Genomic DNA, 22,692 nt, shown 5'->3' on the forward strand with positions numbered 1-22,692 from the left:
TAAGTTTATTAATATGGTTAATTATATTTCATGAATTAAATTTTAGACGTTTATTTTTCTTTTTTTAGTTGACTATATCGTGGAGTATGACTATGATGCTGTACATGATGATGAATTAACTATTCGAGTTGGTGAAATCATCAGGAATGTGAAAAAACTGCAGGAGGAAGGATGGCTAGAAGGAGAATTAAATGGGAGAAGAGGAATGTTTCCTGATAATTTTGTTAAGGTAAGTACTCTCACCTAAATTTTTAGCTGTTGCCTCATAGGATTTGATCTTTAACTTTAAGAAATACATGTATTTTAAAAACTAAAATGTTGAAAGTGAATTTTTACTCTACAGTTGTTTGGTGCCTTGGTGGATAATAACACTATGTGTATGTATGTGCACATGTGTTTATGTATGTATATATGTATCTATTTACCTGTCTTTTTATAAAAATGAATAATACTTTGTGTTAGGGTAGCACTTTGTAATTTACAAGGTAGTTTTGCTGTGTACATTCTCATTTGAGCCTTCAAGCCTTATAAAGAAAGTGGGGTGGGTGATGACCCCATTTTTAAATATGGTGACATTACAGATGAGAGGTTAAATGGTTTACCCAATGTTGGCTAGCTAAGATCGAGAATCTGAACTGAAATCCAGGATCATTTACTTAAGTCTAATTGTATCTTGTTGATTTTGCAGCCCCTTTGCAAATATCTTAGGTTCCTATTTTAAGTGTCAGCCCTGCAGCAGTTACTGATCAAAGTAGGAGTGTGTTTCCAACTAACTACCAAACATCCCTTTGTTAGTGAATATTCAGTCACTTCCCCCAGGAAACAATCAAGATTCTTAAGTCTTTTGCAGACAGAGTTCTCACTAGTTTAGGGAAGGAAAAAAAAAAGTAAAGAATGTCTGTATATTTATGCTTCACTTATAATTGCCTTGGTACTTCTATTAGTTTTCTTATGCTTACTTACTACTGGCCTCTTTAGATTGATTCTGAGTTCTTCTGGGAAGGCTAGAATGTGTCTCATTTTTTTGTCCACCTTATATAGTAATTGTTATGAATACCTGGACACTGTGGATATTTAGATAATATTTGTTCCCTGAATAGATTTGTATTCAGTTGTGGTTTTACATCTAAATATGAACTCATACTGTAATGCTAATTGATTTCAGAGAAGGTGAACTAACTATATGCTACCTAAATACATCTTATCTCTTGAAACAACTGAGAAAGGCTATAGTAGGGATTTGAACTTGTAATAGGGGAAGATTGCTTTTGTTTTTATTTTTTTGTTTAATAAATTGACTTATTTCTTATAACCTAAAATGGAGTGTAATGCAGATACCTTGGTAATTGAATAGAATAAATGGATTTAAATATGGTCAAGTTCTAGATTTGTCCCTTGCTGGTCATTTGATGTAGTTCAAACCACATAATTTATCTGTTTTCTTATCCTTAAAATGGCATATTTATAGTCAGTATATGGTAAGCCATGACATTGCTCTCTCACCTCTCTCTCTTTCTCTGTGTCTCTTTAAAAAAAGGAAGTGGCTTTTTTTTTTTTTTAATTAAAAATTTTTTTTTTTAAATTTACATCAAAGTTAGCATATAGTGTAACAATGATTTCAGGAGTAGATTCCTTAGTGCCCCTTACCCATTTAGCCCATCCCCCCTTCCCTCATCCCCCCTTCCCTCAACAGAGTAACCCTCTGTTTGTTCTCCATATGTTATGTTTTGTTCCGCTCCCTGTTTTTATATTATTTTTGCTTCCCTTCCCTTGTGTTCATCTGTTCTGTGTCTTAAAGTCCTCACATGAGTGAAGTCATATGATATTTGTCTTTCTCTAACTGATTAATTTTGCTTAGCGTAATACTCTCTAGTTCCATCCACATAGTTGCAAATGGCAAGATTTCATTCTTTTTGGTTGCTAAGTAATACTCCATTGTGTGTGTGTGTGTGCGTGCGTGTGTGTGTACACACATATCTTCTTTATCCATTCATCCATTGATGGACATTTGGGCTCTTTCCATACTTTGGCTATTGTTGATAGTGCTGCTATAAACATTGGGGTGAATGTGCCCCTTTGAAACAGCACACCTGTATCCCGTGATTAAATGCCTAGTAGTGCAATTGCTGGGTCATAGGGTAGTTCTATTTTTAGTTTTTTTGAGGAACCTCCATACTGTTTTCCAGAGTGGCTGCACCAGGAAAGTGGCTTTTTAGAGAAAGTATGTTGAAGTAATAGAACACTAAAGAAAAATACATGAAATGTTAAGTATTAATATAGCTTTAAAAATTTTTTTTTTCATTTTATTTTAGAGAGCATGATCTGGAGAGAGGGGCGGGGGGGGGGGGGAGAGAGAGAGAGAGAATGAGAGAGAGAGAATCCGAAGCAGGTTCCATGCTTAGCATGGATTAATCCCATGACTCTGGGATCATGACCTGAGCCAAAATCGAGACTTGGATGCTCAACCGACTGAGCCACCCAGGCGCCCCTGTATAGTTCTCTTAATTGTGTGCTGATGTATTGTCCCAGTAGGGGAGAGGACTATCATAGGACTCCATTTTGAAATATATTTTACTTTTTGTTTCATGACAATGAACACTAGAACTAGAGTTTAACGCACTGCCTGAGAATGGAGGATGCAGTTTGAGTATGCTAAATAATGGAGGGAAGCATAATCTGTGATTAAAAAGTAACCACAGGATACCAAATTAGAATGGGAGACATAAGTATGAACTCATGTTCAGTTTAAAATATGTATCAACACATACAGAAACTATGTGTGTGTTAACACTTGGGTTAATGCACGTCCATATATTTCTCAGCTGTTTCCACTGAGAGGGCCTAGAAACAGTGACATACCAGTAGCAGCAACTATCCCCAGTTACCAGATTTCACTTTCTGAATCTTATTCTCCAATAAAAGAAGCAGGGCTCCTTAGACAAATAGCTGATTCTAGGGCTGGAGCAAGGAAAATACATGATGACCCCAGACCATCTTGTATGTAGTGCCAGAAGGTAGAGAAGTGCTCAGAGGTAGAGAAGTGCTCAAAAAACCCCCCACAAAATGATGGCCCATGTGAAAGCAGCATTAGAGCCAATCTAAAGACTTTCCAGGCTCAGCTTCCAGTGTCCAGAGCTGGACTAATTTAAGCAACAGAACAACCTAATACTTGATAATTACCCAAAGAGGAGCATAAATATACGTAAGCCCGTGCTGATATAGATAAGTGGTTGAGTAAATAAGTGAATGGAAAAGAAGGAATAAATCTCAGAGAATTATTTCAAATATTTGTAGATACTTCCTTTCCCTCCATCCCCTCCCCTCAAAAACATCCTGTAGGATGGGCCGGAATGAAAAATAGGTGGAAAAGAAAAATAGTAACTTTACAGTGGAGAAAACTGGCAAATACTACCATAACCAACTGTTAAAAGCTAATATCATCAGGGGCGCCTGGGTGGCGCAGTCGGTTAAGCGTCCGACTTCAGCCAGGTCACGATCTCGCGGTCCGTGAGTTCGAGCCCCGCGTCAGGCTCTGGGCTGATGGCTCAGAGCCTGGAGCCTGTTTCCGATTCTGTGTCTCCCTCTCTCTCTGCCCCTCCCCCGTTCATGCTCTGTCTCTCTCTGTCCCCAAAAAAATAAATAAACGTTGAAAAAAAAAAAGCTAATATCATCAGTGATATGTTGATATCATGTATCCTCTTTACCTCTGTGATACTTATTCTTCCCCCAAACCCATAATCCCAGTCTAAGCATGAGGAAAAGCATCAAACCCAAATTGAAGACAGACTACAAAATATCTGACCAGCGCTTAAAGAAAATTTCAAGGTCATGAAAACCAAGTAAAGGCTGAGAAACTGATGTTTACTAGATGAGCCTAACACGACATGTGATCAAATATATCGTGGTATCTTGGGTTGGAATCTGGAACAAAAAATGGGTATTAGTGAAAAAGCTGATGAAATCTTCATAAAGTCATTGGTTTAGTTTTGACAAGTGTAATATGGTTATGCAAGATGTGCATAGGAGAAACAATGAAGGGGATATGGGAAACCAAGAGTCAGACTTAAGTGACTAAGCTACCCATAGGCGCCCAATGCATTTTTTTTTTTTAACGTTTTATTTATTTTTGAGACAAAGAGAGACAGAGCATGAACGGGAGAGGGGCAGAGAGAGAGGGAGACACAGAATCGGAAACAGGCTCCAGGCTCTGAGCCATCAGCCCAGAACCCGACGCGGGGCTCGAACTCACGGACCGGACCGCGAGATCGTGACCTGAGCTGAAGTCGGACGCTTAACCAACTGAGCCACCCAGGCGCCCCCAATGCATTTTTAATAGCTATAGAGGAATCCATTTGTCATGACTGTTTGGGCAGTCTTAAGTTATTACCCATTTTCCAAGGTTTCAGTTATTGTTATTTATTTTTACTTTCATTTTTAGTGCTCAGGTTCCAAACTTGTATAGGTTTAAATGGTATGCCCCAAATCCTACTTTCTTTTTCTTTTTCTTTTTCTTTTTCTTTTTCTTTTTCTTTTTCTTTTTCTTTTTCTTTTTTTTTTTCTTGTCTTTGTCCTTTCCTTTTTCTCTTTTTTTTTCTTTTTTTCTTTCTCTTTTTCTTTTTTTTCCTTTTTTTTTTCTTTTTCTTCTTCTTCTTTTCCTTTTTCTTTTCTTTTCCTTTTTCTTTTCTTTTCTTTTCTTTTCTTTTCTTTTCTTTTCTTTTCTTTTCTTTTCTCTTTTCCTTTCTTTTCTTTCCTTCCTTCCTTCATAATCACTGGTATTTTTCGTGTGTTTGATTTCACAGAATCAGTAGTTTAGTGTGTGATTCCCCCCACCCCCCGGAGGTTAGATGTTTAGGAATACATGTGTAGTTTTATAGTAGAGATTCCTTTTTAACAGTTACATAGTATTCCATTCTAGGTCTTTACCACATTTTATAAATATTTAGAACTATTTTCTTTTTCTTTTTTTTTAGCTATTGAAAACAGTGCTGTGGTGAATATCCTTTTGTAGGTTATATACATTGCTGAGAATTTGCTGCATCGTAGGGTATGCCCATATTTCACTGTTTTAGACATTGTACAGTTTCTCACTAAATAATTATACCATTATATTTAAATTCCTACCAGTAGTATAAGAGTACCTTTCTTCCATGTTCCTATAAACATTTGATACCATCAGATCTTTTATTTTCTTTTTAATCTTATAGATCTATAGTAGTATCCACGTGTTACAGTGTTTCATATTTGTGATTACAAGGGAAGTTAGATATCTTTTCACATTTACTGGCCACTTAAATTTCTTTTCCTGTGTCTAGCCTGTTCAGATATTTCTCTCCATTTTTCCATTGAGTTCTTGCTCATTCTCATTGATTTGTAGTACTTCTTACTGTGAATACTGTGAATTCTTACTGTGAATTCCCTACTGTGAATACTAGGCCTTTGACTTCCTTCTGCTTATGTGTCTTTTTCTCTTTCATAAGTGCTTTTATTTTCTTTATCTTTTTGTTATTTAATTTTTTAAAAATTTACACCCAAATTAGCATATAGTGCAACAATGATTTCAGGAGTAGATTCTTTTTTTTTTAATGAGAATTTAATTTTAATTTTTTTTTTAATTTACATCCAGATTAGCATATAGTGCAACAGTGATTTCAGGAGTAGTTTCCTTAGTGCCCTTTACCCACCTAGCCCATCCCCCCTCCCACAACCCCTCCAATACCCCTCAGTTTGTTCTCCCTATTTATGAGTCTCTTCTGTTTTGTCCCCCTCCCTGTTTTTATATTATTTTTATTTCCCTTCCCTTATGTTCATCTGTTTTGTCTCTTAAAGTCCTCATATGAGTGAAGTCATAGGATTTTTGTCTTTCTCTGACTAATTTCACTTAGCATAATACCCTCCAGTTCCATCCACGTAGTTGCAAATGGCAAAATTTTATTCTTTTTGATTGCTAAGTATTGCTCCATTGTGTGTGTGTGTGTGTGTGTGTGTATCACGTCTTCTTTATCCATTCATCCATCAGTGGACATTTGGGCTCTTTCCATACTTTGGTTATTGTTGATAGTGCTGCTATAAACATGGGGGTGCATGTGTCCCTTCGAAACAGCACACCTGTATCCCGTGGATAAATGCCTAGTAGTGCAATTGCTGGGTCGTAGGGTAGTTCTATTTTTAGTTTTTTTTGAGGAACCTCCATACTGGTTTCCAGAGTGGCTGCACAAAAAAGTGCTTTTTGTGACTTGTCTTAGTATGACTTGGGAGCAGGGAAGGTTTAAAGACATTAATCTTCTAAGTTTTCTTTAGTTTTAAAGTTTTGATTTTCAGCATAAATCATTAATCAGTCTTGCTTTATTTTTTGTACAGCTGTGATTTAGGCACTAATTAAATTTTTTTCCACATTAAAAAATGTTGAATAGTCTACTCTTTCCTTATGGATTTGTAGTGTTTAAGAATTGAGCCAAAATTGGGAAGAAACTTGCTAGTTTATCAGATCTTTCCACATTCTCAACTTCAGTGTTTTAGACTAAAGCTTAGACTCAAGTGTCTGATTTGTTTGTTCATGTAAACTTTGAGATTCAGTGTCAGTGTTGTTTTTTGTGATATTTGGCACTCTGCTGTAACTGAGATGAAACAAAGTAAATACTCCATTAAATAAATGCTTAGTGATTGACTATGAAGTATTTTGGAGTGTGGTGAGAAGAGTTCCCACAACTTACTTTATTGGGGGAGGTAACAGCATGAAAACAGGTGGAAAAATTGCTGTGCCTTTTTGGCTGAATGTCAGATATGTCGTAAAGATAATAGGTGCTAAAGGATCTTGGAGAAAATATTTTTCAGAGATTTTGGAAGTAACACTTGAGTTGGTCTTTAAAGATAGGAAGTTAGATGAATAATTAGTGTGCTCTATGTCTGTCAAAGGCGCAAAATGTTTTGCGGTAAAAATAATGGACTATTTTGGCTGAATGCAAGTTTTTCTATGGGAGTGTGTATAATGGGATTTAAGGCCAAAAGTATGGATTGAAGCCAGTGGTACAGTGCATTTTGAGTGTCATTTAAAGGTATTAAGACTAATTGAGGCGCTTGGGTGGCTCAGTCAGTTAAGTGTTTGACTTCAGCTCAGGTCACGATCTCACGGTTTTTGAGTTTGAGCCCCAGGTTGGGCTCTGTGCTGACAGATCAGAGCTTGGAGCCTGCTTGGGATTCTGTGTCGCCCTCTCTCTCTGCCCCATCCCAATCCTGTTCTGTCTCTCTCTCACTCTCTCAAAAATAAATAAACATTAAAAAAAATTTTTTTTTAATGGTATTAAGACTATTTGAAAGATACTAGGGAAATCACAGGTTTTGGAGACAGGAGAAGGAAGATAGAATGCTTTAATGGATTAATCTTAGTGAGAAGGAAAGATTTTATTAAAGAGGAAAAAGTTGAAGCTATAAAGTGTAGTGAAAGTGGTCCAGTGAGAGTGGAAGCAAATGGATAGCTAATAGACATAATACCTTTTATTCATGTTAAGACTTTGCATGTTCCCATCCATTTTCTCACTTTATTCTGACATCTTTGAAAATTAGGGAATATGTTATTCATGCCCAAAATCATACCGGTGATAGTCAGTAGGCCACGGGCTTGGTAGTAGGTAGCTCTGTGACAGGCAAATACCAGCCTGTTTTTAGATGAGAAATGTATTTTATGTAGTAGGTGCTGGTTATTACATTTTGTAACATTCCCTGCTTTTAAGAATCTAAGGACAAAGTGATATGAATCTTAGCCGTTGAAATTCTCCAGTAGCATCAGCATAGTTGAAAGAGGTTAGAATGACAAAATTAAGTGCTTTTGATAACCTTTAGAATTGACTCTTGAAAAGAAAAATCAAACTGCTTCCTCAGAATGCAGTTTTATGGAAATAAACTTTTTCCCCCCAAAACTAAACTTGAGATTTGATGTGAGGGCATTTCAAAGACTAAAGATGGAATGAAAATATGCAAAAAAATGTAAAAATAATAAGATATTTAGAAAATGAAGCCGACTCTCAATGCTCATGTACAGTTTTCTGTAGGTAACTTTATAAAATGAAATCAGAGTTTCATTCTTGTTCTCCTACTGCCTCCATTCCTGGAAATTGTGCTGAAAAACAAGGTTTAATTATACAAGTTAAGAAAGTAGAAGGCCCAGTGTATCAGTAAGAATGGGATAGCTTACATTGTAGTAACAGCATTACAATCTCCGTGGTGGCATAACACAAGGAATACATGCTTTCATACAGATCGTAGTCCAGCTAGTGAGTTATGTTTAATTAAGTAAAATAAGAGCTTTCTTTCTCTGTTGCAAGTAAGATCAGCAGCAACTTTAGCACCAAGTAGGGGATACTTCTCAGCTGTATTTGAAGCCTGTAGTTTTCATCAACCACATGTCTGTTTCTGCAGCACTTGTGTAGCAGGGTTTTCAATTCCTTTTAGATCACGAGCCTCTTTAGTATCTCTGTTAAGAAACCCAGTTTCCCAGGTACTCTCTTTTGAGGTATGTTTTAGTAAGATCAGTGGCAGTACTGCAGTATAGCCTCCGCGTACCCTGCCTCTCCATCGTATTCTTTTCTGTTTGTGATCTGTTCATTTGTCCAAATTCTTACTGAGGCTCTTTCTGTGTGTTAGGACTTTGTTTAGCTGCTAGGGACACGGTAGTGGATAAAACAGGTAAGTTCCCTTCTCTTTGTGAATTTATTTTTAGTGGTGGGAGGAAAACAGACAAATGTAAAAAAATATAAATGAATAAGATGATAATTTTTGATAGTCATTAGTGCTTTGAAAGAGAAAAAGTGAGTGATGGGAGGTGGAAAATGGCATTTGATACTTTAATTTGGATGTTGTAGGATAGCCTCTCTGAGGTTATTTGGTCAGAAAAACCCAGAAAGGTGTAGAGGAGATAAGGAATGAATTCCTTTTGAGGAGGATCTTGATATTAGAAGAAAGTAGACTTACTGTGATAGATGTGGTTGCCAACTCCTCTACGAGAGCTATGTCAAGAAGATAGCGTGGCATTAGGAAAGGAACGTGGCCTTTGGAGTCAGGATGTATAGACCTCTGTTTGACTTCCTATCCCCACCTCCCCCGTACCCATACATATGCCTCTTGCATGTTCTTCCTTAAAGATGTTTCACTCTAGAGCATGCATTTCTTACTGTGTAAAGGTGGGGAATCCCACCTGTTTGAGTTGTTGGTAGGAATTAGATTTTGGGTGTCTGTACTTTGCATGTAGATATGAAATGGATTTATTATTTCATCTTGTTATATTTTGCTCAGGAACTTCCTTTTCATACAGGGAAAATCAGAGAAGAAAATCACCTATGTTGTTAATTTAGTCAATAAATAGGTTCCCCTCCCCCCCCCCCCGTGCCTGTACTATACCAGCTACTGTTAAATGTTAAAATAGGTAAATAAGAACTTTTCTAATTTCTCTTTAAGAAAAGCCAGTGGTTTTTAAGGAAGGACAAAAATAAAGAAGAAAGTAATTGGGAAAATATGAGATAAGAAGTTAGCCTGATTAGCCTGTTTCCCTAAACCAAATCTGTAGTCTTGGTGTTGGATGTGGTGGAACAGATCAAGTCTGTTTAAAAGTGGGCCAGCTGTGTGAGAAGCTAGACAGTAAAAAAGCTTTTAGTGTGTTAGGATTTGTGTAAGCTCTAGCTCCTTCGGGTAAAACTAATTTTGATAGGTCTTGTCTGGGGAACTAAAGTCTTATATTTAGAAGAGTGATCTGGAGGAAATTATTATTATTATTATTATTATTATTATTTATTTATTTTTTAAGTCCTTTGGAATGGAAAAGTTAGTTCTAAGAAGATGAGGGGGCTCAAATGAAATGCCTTTGGAAAGTTGTTTCAGATACTGAGAAAGGAGAGAAAGCAGACATTTGTCAGGACTTGTTATTAGAAGTTGAGGATTTGTGTTCAAGTCTTGGTAGAAGTATTGGCAGTATAAATACAGAAAAAAATAATAATGTTGGTTGAGGACCTTGGATCTATATTGAAACTTTATTTTTCTTAGAGAACCTGTGCTGTGGAAAAAAAAAAGAGCTGCCTCCAGTCCAGTTTCCCACTCTGTCTCCATTGACACTTGGAGAGATAGGAGCTCCTGGTTACTACTGGGTCGGGTAGGAGTTCAGGCTCCACTTGGCCTCCATTGAATCCTTGACTGAAGGGCAGGTGTGCCTCATTAGTACTGCCTTGTGGCCTCCACTGGCAGTGGGAGGAGAGGAGACTTGACTCATTCCCCGCCCTCTCCAGTGGGGAAGGGAGTCTTGGCTCTCCACTTGGCCTTCTCTGATACCACCCTGGCTGGGTGAGTGGGGTAGTGGTTGTGATTGGGGTGTCTGGTTATAGCCTGGTGAGGGTGGAAGGAAGTCTAGGTTCCCTACTTAGCTTTGGCTGCCATGGGTGGGGAGGGGGCTACAGTTTTGTTTTTTGGGTTTTTTTCCCCCTGTGTTACTTGACTGTAGTAGAGTGATTTTATCGGCTAGGAGTTTTCTGTCTTGCTAGGCTACCCTTTTCTTGGTCCTCTGGTTGGAGAGACCCCAGCTTTTCTTGGAGCACCCCACCCCCCACCCTCACCCCTCCCACCCCCCACCTCATTGGCATTAACAGGTTGTCATCTTCTCCAGTACTTAGTCTAGAATATATGAGGCAAAAAGAAACCTCGTGAACTCACTAACCAGGTTCTAAGGAACCTGGGCTCTCTTGGCTGACCTGTCTTCTTTTCTTCACTTTTCAGAATATTTTTATCTGTATTTTTAAGTTATTTATTGCTTTAGAGAGAGAGTGTGGGAGGGGAGAGAGAGAACCCCAAGCAGGCTCCCGCGCTGTCAGCACAAAGCCCTATACGGGACTTGAACTCACTAACTGTGAGATCTTACCTGAGCTGAAATCAAGAGTCTGATGCTTAATCTAGTGAGCCACCTAGGTGCCTCCAGATTATTTTTATCTATTTATTTTTAATATGTAATGTCTAGAGTTTTTAACATTTTATCTAGTGGGAAAAAGAAGGAAAAGTACATCTGTCCTATCTTTACGTAAGGGAAATCTAGTTGGTAATGCAGTTTTTAAAAGTACTTATTTTAATTCCAGTTAGTTAACATACAGTGTTATATTAGTTTCAGATGTACAATATAGTAATTCAACTCTTCCATATATCACCCTGTGCTCATCACGCCAAGTGCACTCCTTAATCCCCATCACCTATTTCACCCATCTCCCCACTTCCTTCCCCTCTGGTAAGCATCAGATAGATGGTTATGCACTTAATAGATTGTAATGCATATCCTTAAAGTCTAAAAACTCACTACATAGAGTTTCTTTTAGAAATGGTTTAATAATAGCTAGTTTTTCTTGGGGCGGCTGGGTGGTTCAGTCGGTTAAGCATCCGACTTTCCGGCTCAGGTCATGATCTTACAGTTTGTGAGTTCGAGCCCCACGTCAGGCTCGGAGCTTGGAGCTTGCTTCAGATTCTGTGTCTCCTTCTCTCTCTGCCCCTCCCCCACTGGTTCGTTTTCTCTCTCTCTCTCTCTCTCTCTCTCTCTCTTTCTCTGTCAAAAATAAATGTAAAAAAAAATTTAATAATAGCTAGTTTTTCTTAAAAGTAGAGAAATATCAGTGAAATAAGGTATTAAAAGAAGTTAACAGAAATACTTTTATTAGTTGTACAGTGTTTGGTGTATAAGGGATGTTAATTTGTGAGCTTTGATAGAGCTTTCTTGTGAGCTTTATACTGATGGTATTATAGTTTATTATATGATATTGTTACATATTTTTACTTTAGAAAATAAATATATATATTCACAGAAGAGGTCTCAGGTGCTGGTAAAGGAATTGCTGTTCCTTGCCTTTTTAAATGTAAAATGAAATTTTGATCCCTTTTGAAGAGTTCTCAGAGCTTGGTAAAGTGTTTCAGACTTTTTATATAATAAAGAACAAGGAAACAAGTTATTAACACTTAAATATTTTCAGGAAGCTGACAAGTTACTAAAAATCTTTTGGATATTTTTTCTTTATTTTGACTTAAATTTCTAGCCTTTTTTTCCTCATTCACAAAAAGGTTAAAATCATTGAATCCTTTTTTTTTTTTTTAAACTTAGGCAGTTTGACAACTTACCTCTCATTAAAAATGTTTATTTCTTTTTTTTTTAACGTTTATTCATTTTTGAGAGAGAGCAGACAGAGTGCGAGTGCGGGAGGGGCAGAGAGAGAGGGAGACAGAATCTGAAGCAGGCTCCAGGCTCCGAGCTGTCAGCACAGAGCCCGATGCGGGGCTCGAACTCACGGAGTGTGAGATCACGACCTGAGCCGAAGTCGGACGCTTAACCGACTGAGCCACCCAGGCGCCCCTTATTTTATTTCTATATTCCATTGATTAGGTGGTTAAGTAGACATTAAATCTTTAAGTATATTTAAAATCTTTTTAAAAAGTTACTTTTAAAGAAAAACTAGCAATATGGGGAATAAGATGGTGATCTGTGACTAGTTTGGATGAGTCTTAGTGATTTCTTGCTTTTTAAATATCGCAGCTTTTGGGGTGCCTGGGTGGCTCAGTCCATTAAGTGTCTGGCTATTGATTTCAGCTCAGGTCATGATCTCATGGTTGTGAGTTCAAGCTTTACCTTGATTCTCTGTCTTCCTCTCTCTCTGCCTGTTCCCTGCTCACGCTTGTGCACTCTCTCTTGCTGTCTCAGAACAAAACTTTATCACATCCTTTTTCTGGAAGAATGCTGATTTCGTTTTTAAATCTGTTGATACTCCACTGTTCTTATAAGAAGAATTATTTTTTTAATTCAGGAAATGGCAATATGATTTTATGTGACCTTAATTTTTTTGAATCATTTATTTTATGAACACTGTTAGTTCTTTTAGATAAACCTTAGCAATGTTTTCAAGTTTTAGAAGACGTATTGGTGACTTTGATAGAGTAGTTCAGGAAACTGGCTTTGTATCAGGAGAAAATTTTGTGTTTGATTTACTTTCACTATTTGAAACACATTAGGTATCAGAATACTAAATGGAAGACAACTCTACTTCCTTTCTGGGAATTACAATGAAAACAGTAGATAAAATGTCAAAGTTGTGTGTAGTCACTTATGATACATCATAATACATATTTTATTACATACTGTACAACATTATACACATTGATTAAGAACAGTTTGTTCTGTGACTTGGAATATTTTTGATAATATTCTGAATCCTACCATGGAGACTGTATTCACTGAGTTAAAGAGTTCAGTACAGGTAATGCTAGAAAAGATGTGTTAAGATGTGTATTTATTTATTTATTTATTTATTTATTTATTTATTTAAATTTTTTTTAACGTTTATTTATTTTTGAGACAGAGAGAGACAGAGCATGAACGGGGGAGGGGCAGAGAGAGAGGGAGACACAGAATCGGAAGCAGGCTCCAGGCTCTGAGCCATCAGCCCAGAGCCCGACGCGGGGCTCGAACTCACGGACCGCGAGATCGTGACCTGAGCTGAAGTCGGACGCTCAACCGACTGAGCCACCCAGGCGCCCCAAGATGTGTATTTAGTAATGTGTGCTCATACAACTAAGATCTTTCTCTAAATGCCCTAGGACAATTTGACTTGTAGCACTGTTATTTCTGAGCACACCAAATTTTTTATTTAAAAAAATCACTGAAATAATACATGTTGAAACAAAATTCAAGGAATATAGAAGTGGCTGTTGTGAAAAGTACATTTCTTTCCTTACAGCCCTCCCCCAATCTCCTTCCACTTTTCAGAATCTGGTAGATACCTTATAGACTGTTACCTATGTTTTTAACTGAATTATTTGTATTCTCTTCCCCATTTGTATACTATATTTTACACCATAAATTTAAATTCAAAACATTATTATATAAACTATGTTAATGTTCACCTGGGACTTACCTGGGAAGTTAAATTCTAATTTTTCCCCTTAAGGAGAAATAATAAATTTTGTTCCTGCTACGGTATTTCAAATCGTTAGAAATAATTTATTTAAAAAAATTATTTTTAATGTTTATTTTTGAGAGAGAGACAGAGTACAAGCTAGGGAGGGGCAGAGAGAGGGGGAGACCAGAATCCAAAGCAGGCTCCAGGCTCTGAGTGTCAGCACAGAGCCTGATTCAGGGCTTGAATTCATGAACTGTGAGATCATGACCCAAGCTGAAATCAGATGCTTAACTGACTGAGCCACACAGGCGCCCCTCAAGTTGTAGAAATAATTTAAATCAGGAAAGTTTGAGTGCCAGAACCTGGGTTTCTGGGATATCTCCTGACCTGGCTATTTGGATCAGCACTTATTGTCTACTTGATAATGTCATCTGTGGCCTCAAGGAGTCTAGCAGCTTTGGGAGAAGGATCTTCCTTCAGTAGGCCTGATGTCTTTTGAGTCATAGATACTATAGCCCTCATTATTGGCAGTTCTTATCCTAAAATCCCTTCAACCTAGGACTGAAAGCACAAATAACATATTTAAATCCATGTAACTAGTGTGAAAAATGTGACTATTATAAATTGTTGGGGTATTTTCAGTCCATTTCAGTGTGGTATGTCTGAGATATTTATTTAGTGTTTTTCCCACTCTGCTTCACTTGGCTGTCATTAACATTCTTCTGATGGAGAAAAGAAAGGAGTAGGAAAGAAAAGGAGTAGCCACTGAAAATGGATGTATGTAACTTTTCCTCTCTTTTCCTACTTTTGCCTTTTCCAAATGGGGGAGGGATAGTTGGCAATAGGAAGGCCCTTTGTCCAGGTTGGAGAGACAATAATTATGTGGAGAAGAGCATATTTGGGAGAGAGAATAGACTTAGAAACTTTCAAAATAGTCCTGTTATATCTGTTATTGTTGTTTTCCTTCATGATTTTGATATGATGGCACTCAGAAGGTACATACTGATTTCATATTAAGGAGATTTTCTCCTGTTGGTCCTTTCAGTTTGGACTTAAAGGTTTTTTGTTACTATACAACTTAATTTGGTCATAAGAAAAATGAAAATCTAATGATTTGATGTAGTTCCTTCTGGATTATTCCTTATACACTATCATTTATATTCTAAAAACAATAAATACTATAGGAATGGGGCAAACCATTTTTATTAGGTTGGAAATCTCATTTTTCAAGTGCGGGTCTAATGTTGATGCAGTCAAAGCTAAAACAGTGGGCATATGGTAAATATTTAATCCTGCTTATATTCTTAAATCTTTAGTAAAAATCACTTTTCTGTATCTTCTGATTTATGTTTCATAGAGTTGGAGGTACTAGTTCTATATAACACTTTTGGAAATTCTGAATGTCAAATTAAAAATATTGTGTATTCCTTAAATTTTAATTAGCATAAGCAGAACTCACTCTGCTTAGGGTAACCTCTTTCATTTGAGAAATAAGAATAAGTTTTTGCCCTTTAATTTGTGTCATTTTTTGTGACTTTTACTTAATTCTGTGATATAGAAGTTAATTGCTTACTTTTTTCAGATTATGATCATGCACTGGCAATGATTAGATAACCAAATTATTAATAAAGATACAGCATGAAGAAGTGGTTTGTGAATTTTGTTGATCATCTTTTAAGTTGTTTTTGGTTAGTGCAGTCAGAGTTAAATATCTGATTATTTTAATAGATGAAGAATAACTATATCCTTTCCAACCTTTTTAGCTCCTTCTCATTTGCTTATATTTCTTATCTCCCATTTGTTTATGTTTCTTATCTCCATTTAATTTGCTACTTCTTATTCTTTATCTGTGAAGCAAATAAATCAGTGTAGTTGCATTCTTATTTATTTATTATTTTTGTTGGCCTATTTTATTGCATTACATTATTACATCAATTTTAGGGAGAATTGATAACCTTATGATAATTGGGTTTTTAATTACTGAATGTGGCACGACTTCCCTTTTGTATGTCTTCTTTTAATTTCATACTTTGCATATTTTCTGTTAGAACTATGATGTAGAGCAGGGTTCATCAGACTACAAATTTTTCTGACCACCTATGAAGTGTTAGTAAAGTTTCCAGTGTTTCTTCCTTCTTCTGCCCTTTACTTCCTTTTACCTAATCAGCCAGTAAATAAAACACATGTTAACATAGTAGCATCTATTTTCCACCAGCTTCACTTACTTTCCTGATTTTGAAAACGATTCCAGGAAATCCAGTGAAAAAGTGTCCTCACTTAAGAAGAGTATCAAGTATTGACAAATTCAGAAAACCTTTTAATTTCGTCCTACAAATGAGAAAAATCTCTTAGAAAATAGGTAATATCAATGCAAAACTGGCCAACAAAAAGACAGTGTGCATAATGAGTGTGGTATGCTCTTCGTTATAGTATTTGATGGGGAGATTAAAAATTGTAATGTTAAGTGAGGAATGGTTCCATAATTTGAGAGCTTGGTTTGATCTGAATGTTTCAGAACCATGAAAATATTTGCCATTCTTGATGGACCTGCATTTCTTAAGATTTTCCATTTTCGTAGGAAAAACAGGAAAGTAACTCTACTGAGTGTAAAATTTTATAGAATTTGGTTTTGTTTTTCAGAAAAATACAAAATATATTTTTTCAGTATATATAATCTGCTTGCATATCTTCTGTTATACCTATGACTTAGAGCAGGGTTCATCAAACTACAGCCCACAGGCCACATCTAACTGCCTGTTTTTATAATGCCCATGAGCTGAGAATGCTAGTTAAGAATTCATAAATAGTTGGAAGAAATCAGATGAACAATATTTAACATCATATGAAAATTATATGAAATTGAAATTTTAGTGTCTATAAATAAAATTTTGTTGGAGCATAGCTATGCTTATTCATGTAAGTATATAACTGTTTTTCCACTACAAATGGCACAGTTCATTTTTCCAGCAAATTATATGGCTCATAAATCCTAAAATATTTTACTATCTGGCCTCTTCTAGAAAAAGTTTGCCCAACCTGACTTAGAAATTATTGTTTTTTTTATTGTTTGTTTATGTATCTCAGAGTTTCTTTGTATCTTGGGGTGGAGGTGGTATCTTAGCCTTTCTTTACCTCTTTCTCTAGTTCTGAGAAGACTTAAACTCATAATGAGTCACTGTTACCAAAGTGTGTTGCGTTTTTTAGAGATGTGGGGGAGAGAAAAATGTTGAAGACTGTTGCTATCATGTTTTGTATAATAACCACCATACCTGGTTTTTTTGGGTATTTTACATTTGAGGATTTAATTTGATAAAATACAACTTAATTTGCCTGTTTACTCTTCCCCTGTTATAGGAAATTAAGAGAGAGCCAGAATCCAAGGATGACAATTTGCCCATTAAACGGGAAAGACATGGGAATGTAGCAAGTCTTGTACAACGGATAAGTACATACGGACTTCCAGCTGGAGGAATTCAGCCACATCCACAGACCAAAAACATTAAGAAGAGTATGTAAATAATTTCTTTCCTGTTTAAATAATTCAAAATAAAGGATGTTTTATAACTGTTTAGAAGTTATGAAAAGAAAAATTAGCTTAACCTTTTGTGGCCGACTGCAGAAACTTCGTACATATTCACATTTAAGTTACTGGCCCTATAGTCATTTTTCATAAGATAATTGAGCATGAACTGCTGACGACTATTAATAGGAATTATAAATTAAAATATTAGGCTTTGTTTTCTTATTAGCCTTACAGACTGTTGAATAGTTAATGCTTTGCCTTAAATTTATATTAATACCATTTATTTAATGGGATGTTTAATGTTTGTTCATTTTAAGCAGTGTAGATGCAAGAATTTTGATAGTATGTTTTCTCCAGTGGTCAGACATCTGAACATATACTCAGTTTTCCAAGGTCATTGGCCCAGCAGAGCGCCCTTTAAAAATTTGGTATTCTATAAATATGTTAGAACATTTTAGTATAGAGGGAGAGCACCCCATTTGAAATCAGACATGAGTTTGAGTCCATCCTGTGACCTTAGATCATTTAAACTCTTGAATTTTATTTTGCTTCTGGTGAGAAAGTGGTAAATAACATAGATTGTATTGCTGTTTTCAGAATGCTTACAGTATTGGGAAAGACTCATTAAAAAAAGTATTCAACATTAAATGTGTACAAAATACAACATTATGGGAGCAGATAGTATTTTAACATAGTACGATCTGAAGCCCCTTGAGAGATTGAATAGATTATTTTCATAAAATGAAAACACATTTTCATAAAAATGAAAAAGATTTCTTGACAGAAGACAAGGACAGAAGAATTCTTCTAGGACAGAAGAATGCTGTGTGTTTTTGTTTCCCACCAAATGTGTGCAACCAGTATTTAGGTACTGCCTGTACTGCTTTCAGCCTACTGCCTGAAGGTGGACAGGTTCAGTACTTCTAATTGTCCTGGATGTTCAGACTCTGTTTCTTTAGAGACATGGGGACAAATTACAGAGAGTGTGTTCATATCCTACAGGTGAAACTGTATATAGAATTTCTGTGCACAGGAGAATTTTTAGGCCCATGGAAGAGTTACTTATGACCTCGATTGTAAAATCAATTTACCACTTTTAGCTTTGCTGAGCTAAAAGAAAGGACAGTTTTCTTAAGTAGAGGCTAGACCAAGGGCTTCAAGGTTATGATCATTTTATTCATTTGGTCTCCTAGTAGGAAAAGACACACTACATTTTACTTTCCTCAAGAACACTGGTCATAATTATTTTTCTTGTAAAAGAAAACCTGTTATGTAGCTGGTGCCAGGAGACTTAGACTTTTTCCTAAGGATGCTCCATAACTTGTTTTTAAGTGCATGTGCTACAAGGACTAAATTGGTCATTTGGTGCTAACATGTAAAACAGGATGCAGGTTGCTTTTGCTTTGATTGCTTTTCCAGGAAAAGCAAGCTAATGTTTTTTTTTTTTTTTTTTTTTTTAAATCTAATTTTTTTTGGTTACTGTTTGTATCTTATCCTTAATTCACAAAATAGACCAGTTACTCAAAAGGTGGTTTATTGTAATGTTAAATAGTAGTGGATACTACTAACCAATATTATTAATAATTTTAAAAACCCCACAAAACCATTGTAAAGGTTGATAATAATCACTGCAGTGTGAATGTTCAATTTTAATCTCTGTGTGCCAAGGCAAGTGAAATCTGCATGTGTATTAAATGTATAAGCAACTAAAAAGGAGAATTTCGGATACATCCTGTGGGGTTAAGTATCTGGAAGCTGGAGTTGTTAGCTATTTTTCTGTAGTTTCCAAAGCCAAAAAAGTGTCAGTTTTTTAATGAAGTCTAGTCATAAAGCCATTGAAACTTTTGCTGTTGTGTATAAGTTAACCATAATAACTGTGGTGAAACAAACAGGTTTTTCTACAGTGAGCACAGAACAATGTTTTCCAGGACAATTATTCTAAGTTGCTAAAGTTACAGAAGAGAACAAGTTTACACATCTTATAGCAAAAACACATACTAGTCCCATTGCTGCTGAAGCCCTTGTAAAATCAGGCACAGAGATAATGATTGTAGAGTAATATTACTTAGCAAATAAATAATTGCCATCTTTCAGCATCACAACTCTGTATTCTGTTCAGTTAAAGATTGAGTAGATATTTCACTTTGCATTTGGAAAAAAAATTGATGCCATATGTGAATCTACTCTTGCTATACGTGAGGGAAGACATCATTGCTTGTAACTTTGTATTCATTATTAGTGCTGCAAAAGTGATTTTTTTATCTAGTTAATAATTACTTTGAATGTAAAAGATACATTGAGATTGATAACTACAGAAATGATCTTGCTGCATGAAAAATTAGTTGACCAGAATGCCAAACATTAGTGTTTCATTACTAGAAAATAGTTGCTAGCAAATAGTTTGCCTCCTGATTCTGAGTCAGTGCTAAAGAAAATAATGAAAATTCTGAATACCATCAAGATATGGTCATTGTCTATACATTTTTACAGCATACATTAAAAAAAATATGAGCATGTTAGCTCAGGCTCTTCTCTTTGATATTAAAATATTCTGACTCAAAAGGGGAAAAAGGCTCATCTGACTCCTCTCCAGCTGCATCTTATCAGATAAATAGGATAGCGTGTTCTAACTTTCTGTTTTCTTTTGAAATCTTCTAGAAAGGTTGAAAGAATAATTGTACTATGAATATTTTATATTCTTAAGTTTGATGTTAAATTAATTTAAAAAAAAAAAATTTTTTTTTTCAACGTTTATTTATTTTTGGGACAGAGAGAAACAGAGCATGAACGGGGGAGGGGCAGAGAGAGAGGGAGACACAGAATCGGAAACAGGCTCCAGGCTCTGAGCAGTCAGCATAGAGCCCGACGCGGGGCTCGAACTCACAGACCGCGAGATCATGACCTGAGCCTAAGTCAGCCGCTTAACCAACCGAGCCACCCAGGCGCCCCAATGTTTGTTTATTTTTGAGAGAGAGAGAGAGAGAGACAGAGTGTGAGTGGGGGAGGGGCAGAGACAAAGGGAGACAGAATTCAAAGCAGGCTCCAAGTTCCAAGCTGTGCCCCAGTGCGGGGCTTGAACTCACGAACAGTGAGATCATGACCTGAGCTGAAGTCAGGTCGGATGCTCAACTGACTGAGCCACCCAGGTGTGCCACAAACTCAGAGTTTCTGGTTAAGATATAACTAGGATCCTCAAAGTTAATTGATTTGCTTGGGAGCAGGGGGGCTAATTAATACTCTATCCACTTTAAATAATTTAAAAAATACTAATACTCATTAAAAAGAAGCAAGCTACGTTTTTTTTAAAGGCCTAAGATCACCAAAATGATAGAAAGGATTTTCTTTGAAGTGGACCCTGAGCAGAAGAGAATTTCTTTTCAGGAATGTAGATCATTTTCCCTTCATCTATGAAGTGCTAATGACAGAGAACACATTTATGGACTCATTTTCTCAAGCTCACTTTAACTTCCAGAAGTATTTATGGACTATATTTATCTATAGTATAAGAGATGAGAAGTTTTCTTATGGTATGTATAAAAACCACTATTAAATTACTACTTAAAAATGAACTCTGAGATGTGATGAAAGTGACATTTGAAAAATTTTACTATAAACTCTAGGTTACTTATAAAAGTATGGTCAGTGTTTTTTTTGTTGTTGTTTTTTGTTTTGGTTCCTTCTATTGTAAAACAGTTTTAAAATCAGATATTATTAATTCCTTAATGAAGTAGGAGAAACAGTTACTGAGGTATAACTGTTTCTTATTTGGAGACTCTAAATCCTGCTGCTTGATTGTCATGTCTGTTTTGCACCTCTTTCGTGGTGTTGATTGCATGCAATATGCTTCTTTTATTGTTTTGGAGGTTCAGTTGGATTTATTTTTTGTCTTGATGAACAATTTCATAGATTCATAAATGTCAGAGCTCAAGTAACTGTCATAGTTAATCTAGTCCAGCTCTTTTACTTCGTAGTTCAGGACATTGATTCCCAGAGAACTTAGGTCAAATAACAAGGTAATGACAGCTATACTGGAACCCAAGTCTTCTGAGTTCTAGTGTTACTTCTTTTAGACCATGGCATCTTTTTTTTTTTTTTTTTTTTTTTTAACTATATAAAAAAGTTTATTTGGACTTGTTTTGACATGATTTGATGTAGTTAAGTTGTATCTATTTAGACTACTTCTCAGGAGTCTCTTGTCGGCAACAACTATCTCCTTAGAATCCTTGTATTCCTTGTATTATCAACTCATTGGGAAAACTTTTGTCTAGAACGTCTGCTACATCTTTTCCACCTTATTGTATTGTGTTCATGTTTAATTGTGTAACTCTGTTACCATTTCTTCTTTGAATTCTTCCACATTTGCTCCACTCCAAACCTATCCTTTATTAATTTTGGGGATATTTGTAGCTTGCACTAAATATTTGCCATCTCATTATGTATTTATATTTTATTACTAATTGCTTCCTGTTTCCTAAATTCTGTTAGTTCTTTAAGTGTGCATTTAAATTATTAAGAAAAAATCTTAGGATTGTTGGCGGTAAAGGGCTGATGGAATGTTGATACCCTTGGCATATTTCTTGGCATTGATGCCGTATGGTTAGGCCTAGATAATTGTTCATATATGTGTGTGTGTGTGTGTGTGTATGTAAATAATGGGCCTAGCATAAGCACTATGCTGGGTGCTGGGGAGAGAGCATTTAACAAACTCAGTGCCCATTTATCTTTGGCCTACAGACTACAGGGAGTACACACAAGAAAATAAATCATTATGATAGATTGAAAAGGAAACAGATTTGTTAGTAACAGGTAGGTTGTAGAAGTAAACGGTGTTAGGTTTATAAGCACAAGGGAAGAGTACCTAATCCAGAAAGCTGTTTTGGAAGAAGTTTTTTCTAAGTTGAGACCTGAAGATGAGTTGAAGACAGCGAAAGGTGGACTTTGTGGATGAAAGTGAAGTGTCCTTGGCAAAAGAAACCGTATATTTAGGGATGCATGGGTGGCTCAGTCGGTTAAATGTCTGACTTTGGCCCAGGTCATGATCTCTTGTTTCGTGGGTTTCAGCCCTATGTTGGGATCTGTGCTGACAGTTCAGAGCCTGGAGCCTGCTTTGGATTCTGTTTCCCTCTCTCTCTGCCCCTCATCCCCCACCCCCCGCCCCCAAATAAATAGACATTAATTTTTTTTCAACGTTTATTTTTTTGGGGACAGAGAGAGACAGAGCATGAATGGGGGAGGGGCAGAGAGAGAGGGAGACACAGAATCGGAAAC

The 22,692-nt window shown here is 36.2% G+C and overlaps 1 protein-coding gene across 1 annotated transcript in view; it reads left to right on the top strand.

The window, feature by feature from the left end:
* Positions 1-22,692, top strand: part of LOC123608473 (CD2 associated protein) — a 136,562-nt gene that overhangs the window by 36,041 nt on the left and 77,829 nt on the right. The window contains exons 2-3 of the mRNA XM_045498474.1: positions 69-229; positions 17,256-17,409. Coding sequence (XP_045354430.1) covers positions 69-229; positions 17,256-17,409 — 315 coding nt within the window. The remainder of the gene's footprint in view (positions 1-68; positions 230-17,255; positions 17,410-22,692) is intronic.

The sequence above is a fragment of the Leopardus geoffroyi genome, chromosome B2 (genome assembly GCF_018350155.1).
Source record: "Leopardus geoffroyi isolate Oge1 chromosome B2, O.geoffroyi_Oge1_pat1.0, whole genome shotgun sequence".
In the NCBI taxonomy this organism is placed as follows: Eukaryota; Metazoa; Chordata; class Mammalia; order Carnivora; family Felidae; genus Leopardus; species Leopardus geoffroyi.